The 21,172-nt window shown below is 45.7% G+C and overlaps 1 protein-coding gene across 3 annotated transcripts in view; it reads left to right on the top strand.

The window, feature by feature from the left end:
- The first annotated feature begins 4,404 nt into the window (after positions 1-4,404).
- ell (elongation factor for RNA polymerase II) overlaps positions 4,405-21,172 on the top strand; it is a 96,181-nt gene continuing 79,413 nt past the window's right edge. For all 3 annotated transcript variants that reach the window (XM_033047076.1, XM_033047077.1, XM_033047075.1), the window contains exon 1: positions 4,405-4,567. In XM_033047076.1, coding sequence (XP_032902967.1) covers positions 4,433-4,567 — 135 coding nt within the window. In that variant the 5' untranslated portion in view covers positions 4,405-4,432. The remainder of the gene's footprint in view (positions 4,568-21,172) is intronic.

Here is a 21,172-nt window from a genome sequence, read left to right as displayed (position 1 = left end):
AAAAGACTGTCCACCATTGTTTCAACATGCAGTAGCCCTTTCCCGATTAAACCTTGCTAGAACTGGACCCAAGCTCTACCTATCCTTCAGCACATACTCCTGGACTCCAGAGTCAGTTTGCACCACTTGGTTGGAGAACACCCAGAGGATGTCAGGTTTTAAATTTCATATATAAACTTAATTCATGAAAAATTTACACAAACTACAAATAAAAATGCATGGCTTTCTTTCCATCCATAGAGACGTACAGTCTACACATTCATAATCTCATCGGGTCTACACATCTGCAGTGTTAGCACATTTTATGTACAAGGCATCATTGCCTGGATGAATGATGCAGACTTCAAGAATTTGAAAGGCATTTTTACAGGGTTTGGACAATAGCTAGTGGCAAGCAGGACCTTGCACTGCAATGCTGCCCCACAAAGCCTTTGCATTGTCTGCATTAGGCTTCCGTGCCTCCTGCAGCCTGGAAGGTGCCAGGGGGCAGCATTTCCTTGTGCATATATTGTTGCATTGGAAGATCAATAGGTTTTGGGCAGACCAAAGTGCTGGAGTAACTCAGCGGGCCAGGCAGCATCTCTGGAGAGAAGGAACGGGTGACGTTTCGGGTCGAGGCCCTTCTTCAGACCCATAATATCACCCATTCCTTCTCCAGAGATGCTGCCTGTCCCGCTGAGTTAATCCAGCATTTTGTGTCTATCTTCGGTTTAAACCAGCATCTGCAGTTCCTTCCCACACAAAGTGCATCTTTCACTGAGTTGATGATCTTCCAGCATCCAAGAGCAATGAAATTAACTGGAAAAGTGTGGTGACTGTAGACTAAGGTACACCAATTGCATTATATTTTAAAGTCATGCCTTTTTTTTGCATTTGAAAACAAATTTCCTTGGCACATTTATAACCCCCCGCCCACATAAATATGATATATTGTGTCTGCATTTGCATCCTGCTTATGGCATTGCAATGATATAGTATGCTGTTGGCTAATCTAGGTGGTAATATTAATGTACATGTGGGAAATTATACGAAATACTTGGTTGTAAACAGAACTCTGTCCATTTTTAAAGTCCAGGGGTAAGTATTCGTGTACACTATAGGGAGGTTTCACGGCAGTCGGGTCACGACCCATGACCCGTACTGTTGCTAGGCTACTCCAAATGGATTACACGCGATGAACTGCAGGCAGGCACTGACCATTGTTTCCAGCGTAGCGGGCCCGTTAAAACCCGCTGAAATTGTCAATTTTTGCGCTGTAAATAATTATGGAAATCGGAATAAGCGTGTGAGACATTTAGCCTACTTCAGAATTCCAAAAGTGAGGAGAAATGATGGCAGATAGAAGCGAAAGCTAAAGGGACAACAACAGACAGAGTGCTTGGCGAACATTGGCCGTTTGCTCACTGCATTTCATCAACTAAGGTGCTTTTTCTTGATTCCTTTGGCATCTAAAAAGTTTCAGAAGTGATAAATCTGCCTGTAATTTTTTTTAATCGCCCATGGTTCTCGTGCGTTTTTACATACAAAATGAAAACGCAGCTGAAGAAAAATTTACAGCCAGATTTATCACTTCTGAGAATTTTTAGATACCAAAGGAATCAAGAAAAAACACAAATAATGCCTTACTGTTGATGAAATGCAGTGAGCAAACGCGATAATTCCCAATATTTTCAATTCCGATATCTGCATGGCCAATGTTTACCAGGCACTTTAGCTGTTGTTGTCCCTTCAGTTCTCGCTTCTCTATAGTTGCACGAAAGGTCACTGGGTCATAGGGCTCGACGCACGGAGCCGCTAAATCCAACTGGAAGACATCCGGAAGTGGCGGCGTTGCCCTGGCAGCAGCGGCTCGCCTGCAGTCCGTTTGTTTTTTACTTTTTTGTGTTGTTTTTTTTGTTTTGTCTAGTTAAGTTTTTGGTTTTTAGGCTGTGTTTATGTGGGGGGGGGGGGGGGGGGGTTGAAACGGGGCTTGCTGTCTCTCCCTTCGGGGGAATGCAACTTTTTTGTCGTATCCCCCTTCTCTGCCTCCGTCTGCGCTGAGGCCTAATGGCGGAGCTGGCGACCTCGAGACTCCTGTCAGGACTCGCCCTGGGCTCGCTCCCGTGAGGGCGGTCCGGCTCGGGGCTGGAACGGCGCTCCCGTGAGGGGCTGTGACGCTCCCGTGAGGGCGGCCTGGCGCGGGGCTGAGACTCTCACAATTTTTTTCAGCGCAAAAATCCAAAATTTTGGCGGTTTTTAACAGGTAGGAAAGTACGCGTTTTTAGCATTAATAACATGTACCGGAAGTGACGGATGTCCTCCAGATGGATTTAGCGGCTCCGTGCGTCGAGCTCTCTGACCCAGTGACCTTCCGTGCAACCCCCCTATAGATGGCAGTATATTAACACTTTCCGTTTAAAATTAATGTATTTGTCCCAGAGCAGTTCTGCTCCACTAAAAAGCGACCACATTACTATCAATAGTACTATTACATTACTATAGGTGAGGGCCAGGTCATCGGCTCTGACCTTCCTTCCATCGAGGGGATTTATCGAAGTCGCTGCCTCAAAAAGGCTGGCAGTATCATCAAAGACCTACACCATCCTGGCCACACACTCATCTCCCTGTTACCTTCAGGTAGAAGGTACAGGAGCCTGAAGACTGCAACGACCAGGTTCAGGAATAGCTACTTCCCCACAGCCATCAGGCTATTAAACCTGGCTCGGACAAATCTCTGAACATTAATAACCCATTGTTTAAGAAGGAACTGCAGATGCTGGAAAATCGAAGTTACACAAAAAAGCCGGAGAAACTCAGCGGGTGCAGCAGCATCTATGGAGCGAAGGAAATAGGCAACATTTCGGGCCGAAACCCTTCTTCAGACCCATTATCTGTCATTTTGCACTTTATCAGTTTATTTATTCATGTGTTTTGTAGTCAATGCCTACTATGTTCTGTGTGCTGAAGCAAAGCAAGAGTTTCATTGTCCTATCAGGGACACATGACAATAAACTTGAGCTTGAACTTGATCAAGTACATGCTTGCTGCATCGAATAGTTACTTTTGAACATTTTGAAAACTTTCTCGTCATGGATAAAACAGAAGTCTGCAGTAAAAAATACATGGAGTCAGTCAATTTGTTCTTACGAAGTTATAACACGACCGTGCCCGGCAAGGTTTATTCATGTTCCATTAACCGTTTCTCAAATTAATAGTTAAAAAAATAAGTCTTGATATTTATTGTGTTGTTGAGGCCAGTCAAATATTCGTGGCCTCTATTACTGTTACTGTGTAAAGTACAGTATTTGATCATTTGTGGCAACAAATAATAATAATAATAATAATAATAAACTTTATTTCGGACTCAAGGTCCAGACAAGGGGCAACATTACATAAAAAATGCATTGCATATCAAATATCATAAAATACATATAAAATCTTGGTATATCACTTATAAAAACATCATAATTTATATATTTTTTAAAACACAATTCATAAATTAAAAATCCAGATTAAAAGATGATCAATGTCCTACAACGAGACAACAAAGGCAACTCGATCCGAGATATCAAGCTGAGGTTTTCAATCAGAAAAGTATGAATTGCAGATAAATAGTGTTAATACTGACAGCCCTTCCCAGCTGGTTGGGAAGCAAGTTTAAAGTAGCACGTACTTGCACCCCCTTCGCCATCTTTAATATGGGCAAGCCTGGCCGATGAGAAGCCACTGAACTGAATTGGCCGGCGCCATCATTCATGCAGGCATAAGACATATGCGCTGTGTCTGCCTGAGGGCAAGGCCGGCCCGCCAACGCCATCTTTGTGACGGGCAAGGAGGTGACCTCCTGATTGGCCGGGTGCCATCTTTGTTGCTGGCGGGGCTGTGCGGGCGGCCTGGCTGCGCGCGCGCGCGGGAGGGGGGGGGAGGGGGAGGAGGAGGAGAGGGGGCGGGGCGTGTGTGGGGGAGGGGGAAGGAGAGGAGGAGAGGGGGAGGGGAGAGGGCGGGGCGTGTGTGTGTGTGTGGACCTCCAGGCCTCTATCCCGGGCGTGTGTGGGGGAGGGGGAAGGAGAGGAGGAGAGGAGGAGGGGGAGGGGGGGAGACGAGGAGACGAGGCGGGGCTGGTGGGGCTTGTGTGGGGGAGGGAGGAGGAAAGGGCGGGGCTGTGCGGGCGGCCTGGCTGCGCGCGCACGGGGGAGGAGGGGGAGGGGCTAGTGGGGCGTGTGTGGGGGAGGGGGAAGGCGAGGAGGAGGAGAGGGGGGGGCTGGTGACGTGTGTGGAGGAGGGGAAGGGGAGAGGGCGGGGCTGGTGGCGTGTGTAGGGGGAGGGGGGGAAGGGAGAGGGCGGGGCGTGTGTGGGGGAGGGGAGAGGGCGGGGCTGGTGGCGTGTGTAGGGGGTGGGGGAGGGAGCAGGAGAGGAAGGAGAGGGGGAGGGGAGAGAGGCAGCGCGAGGGAAGATGGCGGCGCTGAAGGAGGAACAGAGCTATGGGCTCTCCTGTGGCAAACTCAGCTCGGGCAGCAACGTTTCCGTGCTTCACGTCAAGCTCACCGACAGTGCGCTGCGTGCTCTCGAGGCTTACCAGAACTGCAAGGTGAGTGGTTGTGAGGGAGAAAGGAGGAATGGAGGGGGGGGGAGAGAGAGAAAGTAGTCAAGGGTCCGAACGACTTCCCTACCCCCCACTCTCTGCGTCCAAGGCCACTCTGTCACCCGAGCCCTGGACCTCCAGGCCTCTATCCCGGGCCCTGTTGTCACGGCCTTGCCCCCCCCCCCCCCCCCCCCCCCCCCATACACTGGACCTTCATGGAGTGGTCCTTCCCCTGTGGCTATCTCGCAGTCAGGGGCTGGCAGCTTTGGGGGCTATCGATGGCCTGGGTTGGAGGGGTTCTTGGAATTTATTGATCAACCCTTCCACCAATCTGGACGATCAAACGCAAACCAGCCCCCCCCCCCCCCCCCCCATAACCACCTGAAGGCTGCCCTGAATCAGACGCCAACACTGGGTGTCCATGGAGCAACCAGATCCCCTCAATACTAACTCTTCCTGAACAAGGCACATGGCTCTCCCCACCGCCCCCCCCCACCCCGAACCAAATCCCCAAACACTACTCCCTCCCCCCCACCTTAACTATGCCCCTGTCTACCCCCCCCCCCCCCCCCAGAACCATGCCCCCTGGCTCTCTCCCTGAACCATGCCTTGGGCTGTCCCTGAATCAGACTCCCATAACCCTGGCTTTTTCCCTGGATCATGCCCCCGGCTCCACCTCTGAACCGTGCCCCTGGTCCTCCATCTGAACTATTCCCCTCCACCCCACCCTCTGAACCATGTTGCTGTCATCACCCAATCCATGCCCCCTGTCTCGCCCCCCCCCTCCCCGATCCATGCGCTCTGCCCCCCCCCCCTCCAGACCATGCCACTATCTCTCCCCATGACCAATGCCACCTGTTTCCCCCCACCCCGATCAATGCCCTCCTGTCTCCCATCTCCCCCCCACGCGGACCATGCCCCAGTCGCCCCCCTGAACCATGCCCCCCCCCCCGGATCCCTCCTGAGCCATGCCCCTCTGGCTGTCCCTGAACCGGACATCCCATAACCTCTTCTGCCCTGAACATGGGCCCCCTCCCTGAACCAGACCCCCCCTTCCCTCCCCCTGAACTAGACCCCATGACCCCCACCTCCCCCTGATAGAGACTCCAAGCCCTTATCTCCCCCCTTGTCCCCTGTCTCCCCCCTTGATTCAAAGCCCTCCCTCAACTACCACCTCCCCCTGAACTGGACCCCTTCAACAACACCTCCCCCTGAACCAATCTCTCCCCCGCTCCTACGGGCTCGGCCTGATCAGGCACCTAATCCTGTAACCACCCCCGCCCCATGCCCCCTTAGTACACTCAATCCCCACCACCCTAGCTCCCTCCTGAGCTGGACCACCTAATCCTGCCCCCCCCCCCCCCCCCCCGCGGACACTCATCGACCCAGCCTAGTGGCATGTTTTGTGGACGGGGGGTTAAAATAATACGTTAGCAGTACCACCGCTCACAAAGTTAAGTTGTATACCGTTGCTTTCAATGAAATTATGTTTGAAAAGATGGATGCAGGCAAGTTCAACTGATAATTCAGACAATTATTTCATTGTGTCGGCCAGTAACTTGCTACTCAGTTTTTAAATATTGTGGTTAGGTTTTGCAGAACCAGGGGGACGCATCTGATCGGTAGCCTTTACATTTTTGAAGGCCTGTCGCCGGGTAGACGGAGAAGGTTTTGCCACTTACAAATGAGACCATAACTCAGCCTTCATTGTGAAGTAGTCATTAAGGATTACAAGATTGCCGCTGGAAATTCCCGTGACAAATGGAGGGAAGGTTTCTTTCCCAGGCAGTGGTGTGACTGAAAATTACTGCTGCAGGGAATGGCTGAGGTGTACAGCTGAGATTGTTTTAAGACAAAGCCAACAAATTAAGGAGTAGAAGGATATTCTGCCAGGGTGACATAAAGCTTGGAAGAGGCTTATATGGATCGTAAATGATTGCCTAGAGCGACTGGGCCAAGTAGCCTTGTAATTCTTTGTCGAAATTGGAAGTTAAAAATAATTATTTAGCAATAAACCGCGGAAAAGACCATGGGTCCATGATCCTCAAAAAGACCTATATATACTTCTAGATATAAATTTCCATGCAAATAAAAAGGATATGATGCATTTAGAAACTTCCTCTGATGGATTTGAAATGCTCTTCACCGACACTCTTGCTGCAATCCTACAGAGATAAATCATGTTCATAACTGTGCCAAAACTTTGCATGGTCGGAAATCTGCCATTCTCTTCTGAACGTTTTTATTCCAGAAAAAGGAGGGAGGGGGGGGGGGGTCATAGTTTGGGATTGTTTCTGGAAGAGACTGGTTGGTTATAAGTTGGCTGAATCCTGGCTTGTTGGAGTGTGGAGTCCTCCTGCATTCCACTCGTCGGATTTAATTTCCGCCGCGCTGTTTAATCCGAGGGGTTTGGAACAAGATTTCTGCAAAAGCTCAAGATTTTTATCTTGTATTAGAACTGCTCAATTACACTCGAATATATCTGTAAAGTGGAGAGGGGGTTAATATGTTGAAGGAGAATCTGGGAGGGGGTGGGTGCATCAGGAACATTCAATAATTCCCAAGTTTAGCAACGAGCATGACATAATTGTTTTTCTATTACCTTTGTGAAATGTTCTCAGCAGTCTACAAGTACTTGATAATAAACGGGTATTAATAAATGTTTTTTGTGGATGCAGTGGCTCAGATTTGGACCTTCATGGATTAAAGGGTTCATGCTGCAACATTAATCCTCGCAATGAATTGATTTTTCGCATCTGGTATAGAAAATCAGTACATTTGCATGGCTCTGAGTTCGTGGTCAAATAATAATACACTTGTATAGCATTTCCAACGTAATGAATTGACCCAAGGAATTTAAGAATGTTCTCAAATGGAATAAAATGCTTCCTGGCCAGATGAAAGAGAGAAGGGCAAAGTTTTGGGATAGTATTCTAGAGCACAAGAGGCCAGAATCTGAGGGAAATGTTCATGTTCGTAAGCCGTAGGAGCATAACTAGGCCATTCGGCCCATCGACTACTCCGCCATTCAATCATGGCTAGTCAATCTTTCAACCCTATGCTCCAACCTTCTCCCCATAACCCTTGGCACCCTTACTAATCTAGAATCGTTCAATCTCCGCCTTAAAAACACTCAATGACTTGGCCTCCATAGCCGTCTGTGGCAAAATACATTGCGAAGATTCATTTATTAATCAGTGCGTTTTCAAGGAGGATTCCATTGCTGTAGAATATTCTATATCAGAGCACATTGGGTGAAGAGCTTTGCTGATGATGGGGCACTTTTCTGAGTTTTGTACCAAATCTAACCATCACCACATAGGTCAAAATACTGGCACTATCTCAGATTTTCTTATCTAATTGATATTTAGTAATGAGCCATGTTACCTGCTGGCATTTATTAGCCAAGGAATTTCGTCAGTCAGAGAGAGGGTAGTGAATCTCTGGAATTCATTGCCGCTGACAGCTGTGGAGGCCAAGTCAATGGATATTTTTAAGGCGGAGATTGACCAATTCTTGATTAGTAATGGTGCCACGGGTTATGTGAAAAAGGCAGAAAAATGGGATTGAGAGGGAAAGATAGATCAGCCGCAATTGAATGGCGGAGAGTATACTCAATGGGCTGTTTCTGCTCCTATGATTTATGAATATCCGAAATGGCCACAGAAATACTTGCCACTAACATTTCTATCCTGAATAAAAGTTTTTTTTTAAATGGCTGTCCAAATCAGGAAATTACCGGTCTGAAGAAGGGTCTCGACCCGAAATGTCACCCATTCCTTCTCTCCAGAGATGCTGCCTGTACCGCTGAGTGATCCCAGCATTTTGTGTCTACCTTCTGGAAATTACCTAGTGGAGTAGATTGACATGAGTTGAGTTGTGAATACAGTTAAACACCATTGTTGAACTCTCCTGAACCGATGATGACAGAATGTAATTGAAGTAGCTGGAGATAACTAGACAAAGGTAACTTTCCTGAGAAGCTCCTGTATAATATTACATGTCTCTGGCTTTCTGTAACTGCAAAAATCAACCTTTGTGTAAGGCCTGAGCTGTGGAGATTTTCCACATTCACCCCCGAAACTCCTTGTTCTGGAGCTCCTTGTTTTCACACTTCACCCTATACAGTTGTTGTAGACAAAAGTGCTGGAGAAACTCAGCGGGGTGCAGCAGCATCTATGGAGCGAAGGAAATAGGCAACGTTTCGGGACGAAACGTTGCCTATTTCCTTCGCTCCATAGATGCTGCTGCACCCGCTGAGTTTCTCCAGCACTTTTGTCTACCTTCGATTTTCCCGCATCTGCAGTTCCTTCTTAAACACAGTTGTGGTTTGTGGGCTCTTTCTTTTGTGTTCAAGATGAATTAATGGGTACATACAGGGCTCTGAACCTTGGAGGCTGCTCCAACTTTCCTTTTGTGTCGAGAGCCTTCTTCAGACTAAGTCCAAACCGTGCACTGATTGGGTAGGTAGCGGGGGGTGGAGACACAGACTGGGATAACTTTCGGCAGGGCTGGGGGTTGGAGCGACCAGCGATAACTCCAGCGCCCCGCTCCTGTTTCTGCCACGATCCTTCCTCAGTCACAGTACAGCCTCACCCCAGCTCTGAAGAAGGGTCTTGACCAGAAACGTCACCCATTCCTTCTCTCCAGAGACGCTGCCTGTCCCGCTGAGTTACTCTAGCATTTTATGTCTATCTTTGATTTAAACCAGCATCTGCAGTTCTTTCCTACAACCAAGTTCTTGAACTATCACGGGCCTTCCCACTTATTTCTCCCCATTCCACCTACATTCCTTCCCTTAGTTTCACAGTTTGCATCCCTTCATTGGTTTTGGCTCGTACCTTCTGCCTTTTCATTTCTGGCCATTGTCCAACCATCTGCCTATCATCCCCCTCGCCCCACCTCACCTGTTATCCATCAATTTCTTGCCACGATTTCTCCTACCCTCTCCTTTCTTTCAGCTTTCTCTCCCCACCCACCCCAAACAGTCAGAAAAAAGGGTCCCAATGTGAAATGTCACCTATCCTTGATCTCCAGGGATGCTGCCTGACCCGCTGTGTCACTCCAGCACTTTGTGTCTTTTTTTGTAAACCAGCATCTGCAGTTCCTGGTTTCTACTCTTTATTCTGAGACTGTATTCTGTTTCTACACCCCTTAACCAGGGGAAACCTCCTTGCTGTTTCTACCCTGTCAAGTCAGAATATTTTTTTTTGATTCTCGAGACATCTGTGATGTTATTTCTCGATTTTCTAAATTATAAGAAAATGACGCACACTCCATCTCCATTTCCCCCATACCACAAATGCATATTCTTAGGAACCAGCCTGGTGCATCTTTATATTCTCTCACAGGCAAGTATACCCCTTTTTAGTTAAGGAATCCAAAAGTGCATACATTTTCAGTATCATTCTTTATTCTCCTTATTGTAAGGCTAACATACCATTTTTTCTCCTCTTTGCGTGTACATGTTAGCTCTCAGTAAGTTGTGGACCGTTTCTCTCCTGCTGCTGCTGTCGGGCATCTGAATCATCCTATCGCCAACTAGAGAGCCGTTCTGAACTACGATCTCCCTCATTGGAGGCCCTCGGATTATCTTTAATCGGACTTTACTGGACTTTATCTTTCACTACACGGTATTCCCATTATCCTATATCTGTAGACTGTGGACGGCTTCATTATAATCATGTATAGTCTTACCACTGACTGGATAGCATGCAGCAAATAAGCTTTCCACTGTACCTCGGTACGCGTGATAATAAATGAAACTAAAGGATACCCAAGTTCCTTTGAACGTTAAGGTTTCACCAACAAGTGTCAAGAGTGTTTATTCATCATATGCCCTGGATCTGTAACGGAACAACAAAATGCCTATTTGGTGTAGCTTTACTGACATATTAAAATCAACAGCATGAAAATGAATATGCAATAATTTCAGTTATGCTTAGTAAACTAAGCTTTGATAATACACCAGCTGTAGCAGTGAAGTCTGTAGTGGTTCGATATTGAGGTATGGTTGTGATTAGGGTTGTGCATGGTAGTTCAAGAACTTGGTTGACGGGAGTAAGTTATTGAACCCGGAGATTTGGTTCACAGGCTACTGCAGCTTCTTCCCAATGGTAGTAGCAAGAAGAGAGTGTGATGTGAGTGGTGTTGTGGATCTCTTTGATGTGGGAGAACAGTACCTGTGATGGACTGGGCAATGTCTTTCTGCAACCACCTCCATCTTGAGTGTATATCCAATATGCAATGTCTTGCCTTCTCACTTAGTTGCCTGTGTCCCCTTGGAGCCTCTTCATATCCTCCATTGTACTGATAGTTCCATTCAGTTTTGTATCATGGATGTACATTGTTAATTGTTTAAACCCAAGCTGTGATACCCATGTTGAGTTTGTTGTCATATGAGCCTTGGGTCCCCTTCGTTCGTGGCTGACCATGGGTGTCTCCAGGGCGCTATTCCCTATATGGAGGAGGCCTGTGCGTGACTTTATTTAACATGGGGCGACTGGTGCACAGACGGCATATGAATACAGTGTGATACAGGTGCAATGAAAATCCTACTTGCAGCAGCACCAGGAGCATATAGACTCAGACAACAGAGGGCTGGAGTAGCTCAGTGGGTCAGGCTGCATCTCAGGACAACATGGATAGGTGACATTTCCGGCCAGGATCCTTTTCTGACTGAGCGCTAGGTGGAGTCTGAAGAAGGTCCCCGACCCAAATACATCACCGGTCCATGTTCTCCTGAGATGCTGCCTGACCCACCGAGTTACTCCAGCATCCTGTCTTCTTTTGTCAACCAACATCTGCAATGCCCTGTTGCTGCATGAAAACATAAATTAATAAACAGTAAAAAGGAAAAGAAAACTATCGCAAACTCAAGATAACTGTGCAAAGATAATTAGAAAACAAATCCATGGTAGTGCAAGATTTTGGATGATCAGCCATGGTCATATTGAATGGCGGTGCTGGCTCGAAGGGCAGAATGGCCTACCTACTCCTGCACCTATTTTCTATGTTTCTAAGAGGTGGTCATACGTGTTCCATAGCACATGTATGTTTAGTCAAGTCAAATTAATTGTCACAGTGAAGTACAGGTACAATGAAAAACTTGCAGCAGCATCACAATCACAAAGATTCAGAAAACGTAGAAACATAAATTATGTATAAATTAGACAAATTCTACAAGAAGGTTAAAAGTAAAAGATTGTACAAAAAAAAACATTGGCGTCAAAATACAAAATTGGAAAACAAGTCCATGGTAGGATTAAGGTAAGGCAGGTTAGTTCACGAACCTGACAGTTGTAGGGAAGGACCTGTTCCTGCCCCTGGTGTTGTGGTACTTCGGTCTTCTGTACCTCTGCCCAACAATAGCAACAAGAAGAGGTCACGGCCGGATGGTGGGGAACCCAGATGATAGATGCCTCCTTCTCAGCGCAGCGCCTCATGTAGTTGCTTTCAATGGTGGAGTCGACAGATATATCAGGTTGAATCCACTACTCTCTGCAGCCTTTTCTATTGCTGTGTGTAAGAATTGGAGCACAGGGCCATGATACACACTGTTAGGATACTTTTTTTGGTGTATCTGTAGATGTTTTCAGTGAAATACCAAATCCCTTTAAACTTCACAGAAAGTAGAGGTGCTGGCGCGCTCCCTTCATGATTATATTATATATATATATAGTGCTGGGCCCAGGCCATGCCACCTGTGGTGATAACACCCAGGAATTTGCAGCTGATATCTCTGCACCCCTGACCTTCCCCTTTCTGAAGTTCGTCACGCTAGCTGGAAGAAATATCTGCCCAACTCCCATAAACAAGTCGCCTTCAGCACCAGAGGATCCAACACGTATTCAACCACAGCTATTCCACCATCAGAAATGCATTGCACAACACACCTCGCCCGAACTTGGGAACATCTGATCCGCTGGGTGATCCTGCCATTAGACAGAGATAGAAGAGAGCCACACCAGCGGGGAGAACTACGAAGTAATAGTTAGGGGATTCAGAGGAGTGATTAAGGGACTACTTTGAATCCGTGGACTGGCTGCATTCCAGGATTCATCAACACACCTGAATGAATAAACCACATTTGTCACAGACTACATAAAGAAATGCATGGGCGAGTGTGTACCTACAAAAACATTCCAAGTCTTCCCCAACCTGATGCCCTGGGTGAACCAGGATATTCTGCTGAGGGCTAGATCTGTGGTGTTTAATACTGGCAGTGTAATACAAAAAGTCCAGATTCGACCTTCTGAAGGCCACTAAGAGCGCAAAGAACAATTTGGAACTGAGGTGGAGTCGCAGACAGAAGCTTGACAGGTTTGGCAGGATTTGCACTCCGTCACCTCCAACAAGGCGAAACCAGGTAGCATAAGTGGCTTCTGGATGTGCTCAATATCTTTTATGCAGGCTTTGAAAGGGAAAGCCCCCTTACACGAGCCTGCATAGCCCTGACTGATAGTCCATGTGAAAGTTGCAAGATTCTTTCTCTAATTGTATGGTCGTTAGTTCAGGTTGATTGTTATTTGCAAAAGTACAGTGAGGTTCAGGTACAATGTTTGTATCCGCATCACAAGAATATAGATAGATAAACACGCAGAAACATAACATATGCATAATTAGACAAATTACAAAAAATCCAGTAAAAACAAAAAGGGCCTGTCCCACTTACGCAACATGTTGCGGGGTGACGCCTGTATGGTCATGTGTAGTGGCCTAAAGAGTCGTACCTTTTTCTGGTCGCCGCTGGATTTTCAACATTTTGAAAATTTTCGTTGACCTGCTGTGACAATGACGAATGCCGGCAAGTCACCGAAAAAATTGCATGAGTGGGACCTTTAAAGGTGTTTAAAACACAATTAGGAAGCAAAAGTCCATGATCGTACAAAAGTTGATTTGTGGTGTTCGTTGTCAAGGCAAAAAGTCTTTTCTCTTCCCTGTCTGGGAGACCCGACCTTTTCCCTGTCGGGTCTCCGTTGTCGTTGGGGCCTAGCACCGTAGAGCGGCCTCCAGCCTGAACGACCCGGGGGCTCGGGAGACTGCGGAGCTGCGGACTACTTACCATCGTGGGGCTGGCCGGCCTCGGAGCGTGGGGAGGAGCGGTGGTGACTCGCTGCTGCGACTCGACTCCTGGGGCTCGGAGGCTCCAGCAACGCAGCCGCAGGTCCGGTGGACTGGGACATCGGGAGCTCGCGGGTCCGGGGGGAGAGAGAGACCGCTTCCCGGAGCTCCCGCAACGCGACTTCTCCAGCCCGTGTCGCGGTGTTGGAACGACCTGGAGCCGGGTCATACATCACCCGGCACGGCTTCATGACCGTGGGACATTCCAGCGCCCGCCGGGGGCTCCAACTTCGAGACTTCTAGACCCCGGCCCCGAGCGGGGCCGTAAATCACCCGGCACGGCCTAAAATGGCCGTGGGACTTATCATCGCCCGCCTGGGGCTTCGACATCGGGAGAGTCATGGAGAACAGGGGAGAGAAAAGACTTTGCCTTCCATCACAGTGGGTCCACTGTGATGGATGTTTGTGTGAACTAAATTGTGTGTATGTCTAGGAATTGTCTTTGTTTGTATGGCTGTGGAAACAGAATTTCGTTTGAGCCTCACTGAGGCTCAAATGACAATAAATTGTATTGTATTGTAAGATAAGATCAGGTTCAAGATTCCAATGGTAGTAGGAAACGAGCTGTTCCTGAACCAGGTGGTTTGTGACTCAAGCTTCTGTACCTCACACCTGACAAGTGGCACCGCAAAGTGGGTATGGCTCGGAGGGTGGAGATCGTTGATGATAGATGCAGCCTTGAGACAGGGCTCCATGTAGATACTTTCAGTGGTTGGGCAGGGCTGTGCTAGCGATGGTCCTGGTTGAGTCCATCACTCCCTGCAGCAACATGTTCCTGAGACTTGTAATTGCATTACCAGGGCGTGCTGCAACCAGTCAGTATATTTTCTACAGAACCTTGTTGGAGTGCTCGATGATATGTTCAATCTCTTTTAACTTGCATTTGTGCACTTTCTTTGTGTTCACATCTGTGCTGGCCTTACATTGTGCTTTCTAATTCCATATTCACTCTGTGATAACCTTACTTTATTGCATCCATTTTTCTCTCGAGTGTTTCAAGCTCCACAATGTGAAAATAGTCTTTTGGATATATTTTACATCTTCAATGTAAAATATTGCAAGATGCTTCATGTATATAATTGGTCAAAATATAGCCCGTAATAATGTCAATTTAGTTTAATTTAGAGATACAACGTGCAAACAGGCCCTTCGGCCCACCGGGTCCGCTACGACCAGCGATCCCCACACATTAACACTATCCTACACCCACCTAGGGCCAATTGATTTATTTTTTTACATTTACCAAGCCAATTAACCTACAAACCTTTACGTCTTTGGAGTATGGGAGGAAACCGAAGATCTCGGAGAAAACCCACGTAGTCACGGGGAGATCGTACAAACTCCGTACAGACAGCACCCATTGTCAGGATTGAACCTGGGACTCCGGCGCTGCATTCTCTGTAAGGCAGCAACTCTACCGCTGCGCCACCGTGACCGCCCTGGTCGTAGAAATTAAATGAGAATCTTAAATGCGGTTAAGAGAAGTAAAGAAACGGAGTGTTTTGTGAGACCATTCCAGAGCTTTGAAGGCATTTGCCAATGATGGAGTGATGGAATGTGTGCACCTCAAAGACCAAAATTGGAAGAGTGCATAGACCGTAGGTTGTGGAGATGGTTGGAGCAATATTGTGTAGGAAAGAACTGCAGATGCTGGTTTAAATCGAAGGTAGACACAAAATGCTGGAGTATCTTGGGCAGCATCTCTGGAGAGAAGGAATGGGTGTCGTTTCGGGTCGAGACCCTTCTCTGATGCTGCTTGTCCCGCCGAGTTACTCCAGCATTTTGTGTCTACCTTCGTTGGAGCAATATTGTTTGATCACGTACAAAACTACGATATATTTGAAAATATGAATGGAAAATTGTAGATTCAAGACATTTTGGTCATGGCGCCAATGTAATGATGAGCTGCTTTTCTTAGTGAACATTTCATTCGTCGAGTCGTTGAAGCACACAGGACGTTTACCTTGTTTTGTTCCTACATCTATAAATAACTATTTTTGCGATTAGAGATTTTGCATCTACCTAGATTCCTATTTCTTGTGTGCGCTTGAACGACATCAATTTGCATTAATATGGTGTCTTTAATGCAGAAAAACTTTCCAAGATGCCTGTGGGGAGTAATAGAGGAGGTGATAATATAGTTGTTATTAAGGAAGAGCCTGCCTCAGCCATTCCTGTCAGTCCCTGCACGTGCACCCTCAATATTGATGAGCAGTCGAATCTTACTCTTTTTGCATTGACTACATTAGAGTAGTCTGCTATCAGATAAGTTCATTGTGTTTTTTTCTGAATTCCTGAATGGTATTATGAGTTTTTGTTTCCGTAGCCAGTGGTATGGAGGTCAGTATGTTGATGCTCGTTTAATTGAGACCAACACAATCAGCAGAATCTGATCTGGCAATGTTCCACTTCAAAGACAACTTTATTATCTCTCCCAGTGCAGTACAGCATCTTAAACCATCTGCACTTAAATGGTGGACATGAAAAATCTCATGCCAACAGGTATGATTCCTTCCCTCAAGACAAATCCACTTGCCATGTTGTGGTTTACAGTCAAGAACAAGTGCCCATTCTCAGCTAATACCGATAGTGTTTGCATTACATTTATTTTCTTTACAGATTGCTACTGGTGTCTTGCTTAATTGTTCATCCAATGTCACTAAAACAGATTATATATATATATATATAATGAAAACCTGAAATAAAACAAAAATTGATGGTAATACTGTGTAAGTCAACCTGCAATGTGGAGATAAATAGCTAACATTTAAGGCCAAAGAACATGTAGTTGTCTGCACCAATACAGCCTGACCTGCTGAGTATTCTCAGCATTATCTATTTTTATTTCACTGAAACCTTATTGCCTCATTGTGGAAGTGAACTTTTGTGAGCAGTTAGGCCTTTGCATTGACTACATTTAGAGTAGTATACTATTAAGATAAGTTCATTGTTTTCTGAATTCATGAATAGTGTTTTGCAAATTATTTTGGATATAAATGCAAATCTATCTGTGGGTTTTGTAGGTTATTTCCACACCAAACACTGCCATACTTGATAACTGGTGTGATTATTTAAACAGCCGATTCTTTTTAGTCTACAAACATAATTTGTACGTGTGTGGTGGTTATATGTGCATATGTGAAGCAATGCGAAACAACACTCCCTCCACTTGTTAGATGGATGGTAACTAGTTCCATCTTCTGATTTCCCTAATAACTAATCTGCTGCATAAATTGAATCGGGGCAGATGCTAGATCTCTTGTCTCCTGATAGGATACGCAAGGTTTTTGATTGGGGACGCGATGGTTGGAGGTAAGGCTTTGGCCTAAATTCAGTTTGAGGATTGTCTGTTGTCTAAGCACAGCTTGGAAGCTTTGACTGTCTAGTATTCTTGCTCATCCATCTGTGAACATTAACCTGTCAGCCCAGTAGCTCGAAAGCTTTGTTCGTTTGTCACCAAACCAGATAAGTGCCGGCCTCTAATTGGTCTGTGCGTCCTTTGGATAATAGTTGTGCTTCTACTCATTGTATGTCTATAAATTATGAGTTTATGGCTGTCAATACATTGTCAGAGTCTGTTGTGAATTGCCACCTCTTTAAAGATAAATCTAATTGTTATATTTTGGTCTTCAACCAAGGACTTCAATGTATAATTTTAGCTGACATTGTGGGAGATGAGGCGTTACATTTGCTCTCTCAAACCTCTGGACTTCTCACTCCTCCGAGATGCTTGTTAAAACCTACTCGGAACACTTTCCTCACTTGCACTTAATGTCATCTTGGTCATCACTTTTGTTTGATACCCCTCCTTTAGTTTTAGAGAAACAGCGTTTAAAACTGGCCCCTTGTGCCAGCAATCACCGTGTACACTAGTTCTATACTGCACTCTTGGGACAATTTACAGAAGTCAATTATCCTACAAGCCCGTACATCTTTGGAATGTGGGAGGAAACCAGAGCACCCGGAGAAAACCCGAGCAGTCGGAGGGAGAACGTACAAACTCTGTACAGGCAGCACCCGTAGTCAGGATAGAACCTGGGTCTCCGGCACTGTAAAGCAGCGCCTCTACTGCTGAGCCACTGTGTCGCCCTGTGATACCTAGATACCTGCAAACCTAGATACATTTTATTGTAATAGTGCTATTTAAATGTGCTGCATTAGTAGCTTGGATGAGCTGTTGTACTGAGGACCTGTTCAGGTGAGTAATTGAAAATCCCAAAGTGCCATTCCAAGAAAATCACCAGGTTTCCCCATCACCCTGGTTAGCATTCTCCCGCACTCATTGTTTGTGCAAAGAAAGGAACCACATCAGCTGTTTCTGTCAGGCTATTGTAGGCAAATTAGCTGTTCTTTTTGCCCACATTAGTCACTTCATTACTAACTATGTAATTAATTATACTTGACACATTTCAGGATGTTTCAATGAGAGCAAGATAAAATGGAAGGTACAGTTAGTTGCTTACATTGGAGGTTGTTGCTGTCACATTTTTAATTGTAATCCTAATTCTCCATCTTTTTATTCTCTTCTTCACCACCACAAATTCCCTGTGTGAATCGGTGCCAGGACTTATTGAATGGTGTGGAATGACATGTCCTTTCCACCTCTGAGTAGTATCTTGACATGTACAGTAATTGGTACACTCGAGTATGAAGCTGTGACACAGCACCTTCCATCTACCACAAACCTGAGGTGGTAGTCACTGCATTGATGCTATCTCACACTTTATGGACAGTGTAAGCTGTAGTGCCTCAATAGTTGTATAATTTGTAATTGGTGGGGCTTTGATTTCCTCCTTTTGAATGTTTTTGTGAGCAAAAGCTGCGAGTTTGAACCCGTGTGTTCAGGGTGCTTCCCAATTCTTCTGTTAAATAAAAACAGGCTGGCTTTCTGAATGTAAACCTATATACCCAGAATCTCTCATATCTGAATTCCAAATTCAGAGTTTCTTCCCAGCAGTTATCGGGCAACTGAGCTACCCTACCTACAGCTAGAGATCAGTCCTGAGGTACTATCTATCTCATTGTAGACCCTTGGACTATCTTTGATCACACTTTACTGGACTTTATCTTGCACTAAGCGTTATTCATGTTATTCCTTTTATCCTGTATCTGTACGCTGTGGATGGCTCAATTGTAATCATGTGTTGTCTTTCTGCTGACTAGTTAGCATGCAACAAAAGCTTTCCAATGTACCTCGGTACACACAACAATAAACTAAACTCAAACTCAAAGTACCCTATAAATGAACTTTGGTCTTGAAGGCACAGAGCCCCAACAAACAAGGAATTTGATTTGTCGTACAGTCATACCAAAAAAAGCAACAAGGCACACAACGGCATAAAAATTAACATAAACATCCACCACAGTGCACTGTGATGGAAGGCAATTATCTTCTTCCCTCCTTTTCTCCCACGGTCGGGGCAGTCTAACCATCCGCAGTCGGGGCGATCGAAACTCCCATGATCGGGGCGATCGAAGCTCCTGCGGTTAGAGCTCCCGAAGTTGACCCCCAGCAAAGGGACCGCCAGCTCCATGATGTTAGGCCGCAGTGCGGATGGAGATACGATACGGAAAAAGTTGCATCTCCGTCGAGGAAAGAGATTTAAAAAAGTTTCCCCCACATAATACTAACTAAAGATACACTAAAATATACATTTAACAACAGACTAAAAACAACAAAAGAAGAAAAGGACGAGACAGACTGTTGGCGAGGTTGCCATCGTTCCGCACAACCCGGTGTGTCTATCTCCAATCTATCTCCAATCTTGATCAAGTTGGACCAAAAAAAAGGTCAGTGCCAAAGGAGTGAGTGATGTCAGCACAAAATGACTTGTAATTCTCAATCCACACTTGGAATTCTGAGTAGCTTCAACCAGAGTTATGCAAGCAGACAGCTTTGGACTTATCTTAGAAGGGTGTCTCACATCAGTGTCGCAGGTATGTCTCATACAATTATTGAACTCAATAACCTGATCCTGTGCCAGCTCATTGGAAGATCTATCCCAACTGTAGGTTGAGCACCAGTTTTCCAGCCCAACCCCTATAATCCCAGACAGAATTACGAGAGCTCGGTTGAAATTCCTTGAGTGGCCATAGATGGTCATGTCCCTCCATTGTGAAACTATGCTCTCAATCTTCACTCCTAGCTGTTTTGCAAAGAGAATACAATAAACCCTCACTTTAACAACCCCCTTCTACCAGATCCCCTTTGGATTCCGTGGTTGAATATGATTTCACCACTTTTCAGGCAACAGATTCTGATCATAATTGTCTAAAGAAAATTCTCTTCATCGACTTGAACTGGGTCTTTATGAATGGCTGAGCTGTTTTGTCAATATTGAGCAAAGACGAAGAAAAGTGGAGCTTGAATTTCCATATTAACTTGCGGTGATACCCAGGGAATGTTTCTGTTGATGTATATCTTGGCTCCCACTTTTTACAAATATGGTTTCCTATTAAACATTGAATTTCCAGATCAAACAATCTATCCAACTTGCCATAGACATCACGGCTCCATTCTCAGCTTGTGGGCTTGAGAAAAATAACAGCTTATATTTTAACTGTAACCGGTTTGGAAAATTGCATATCTGGAGTTTTACAGTATGAAACATGGCGGCTTACTGCATTCGTTTCTGTCAGCCTGATATTGTGTGTTGGCATCAAGATAAAATCTCTCGGCTTTATCTATATCCTGAGCTTGACTTTTACAGATCTCCCATAGCGCTCCATCTCCATGCTGGCTGGTTTTCTGCTATCCTACAGCTCATTTTCCAACCTGAAATTGATACCTGGCTGGCTCAAAAAAAAAAGCTCCTGGATTTTCTCAACTTGGTTCTTCTCCAATGTTCAGGAGCACTATCATAACCTACATACATTGTAGTGTCATAGAAACATAGAAAACATACAAAATAGGTGCAGGAGTAGGCCATTCGGCCCTTCGAGCCTGCACCGCCATTCAATATGATCATGGCTGATCATCCAACTCAGTATCCTGTACCTGCCTTCTCTCCATACCCCCTGATCCCTTTAGCCACAAGGGCCACATCTAACTCCCTTTTAAATATAGCCAATGAACTGGCCTCAACTACCTTCTGTGGCAGAGAGTTCCAGAGATTCACCACTCTCTGTGTGAATTTTTTTTTTCTCATCTCGGTCCTAAAGGATTTCCCCTTTATCCTTAAACTGTGAACCCTTGTCCTGGACTTCCCCAACATCGGGAACAATCTTCCTGCATCTAGCCTGTCCAACCCCTTAAGAATTTTGTACGTTCTATAAGATCCCCCTCAATCTTCTAAATTCTAGCGAGTACAAGCCGAATCTATCAAATTCAAATCTGCTTCATCTCTCTTACCTCTGCACTGCTGCTGAGTTCATGGTGACATACAACGTGGAGATGGGGCCCACCAAGATTGTGACAACCATCCCCCACCCATGTACACTAATAGCTCTGTTTAGTTCAGAGATACAGCGCGGAAACAGGCCCTACCA

The sequence above is a fragment of the Amblyraja radiata genome, chromosome 29, assembly GCF_010909765.2.
Source record: "Amblyraja radiata isolate CabotCenter1 chromosome 29, sAmbRad1.1.pri, whole genome shotgun sequence".
In the NCBI taxonomy this organism is placed as follows: Eukaryota; Metazoa; Chordata; class Chondrichthyes; order Rajiformes; family Rajidae; genus Amblyraja; species Amblyraja radiata.
This window is presented reverse-complemented; position numbering and strand designations above follow the sequence as displayed.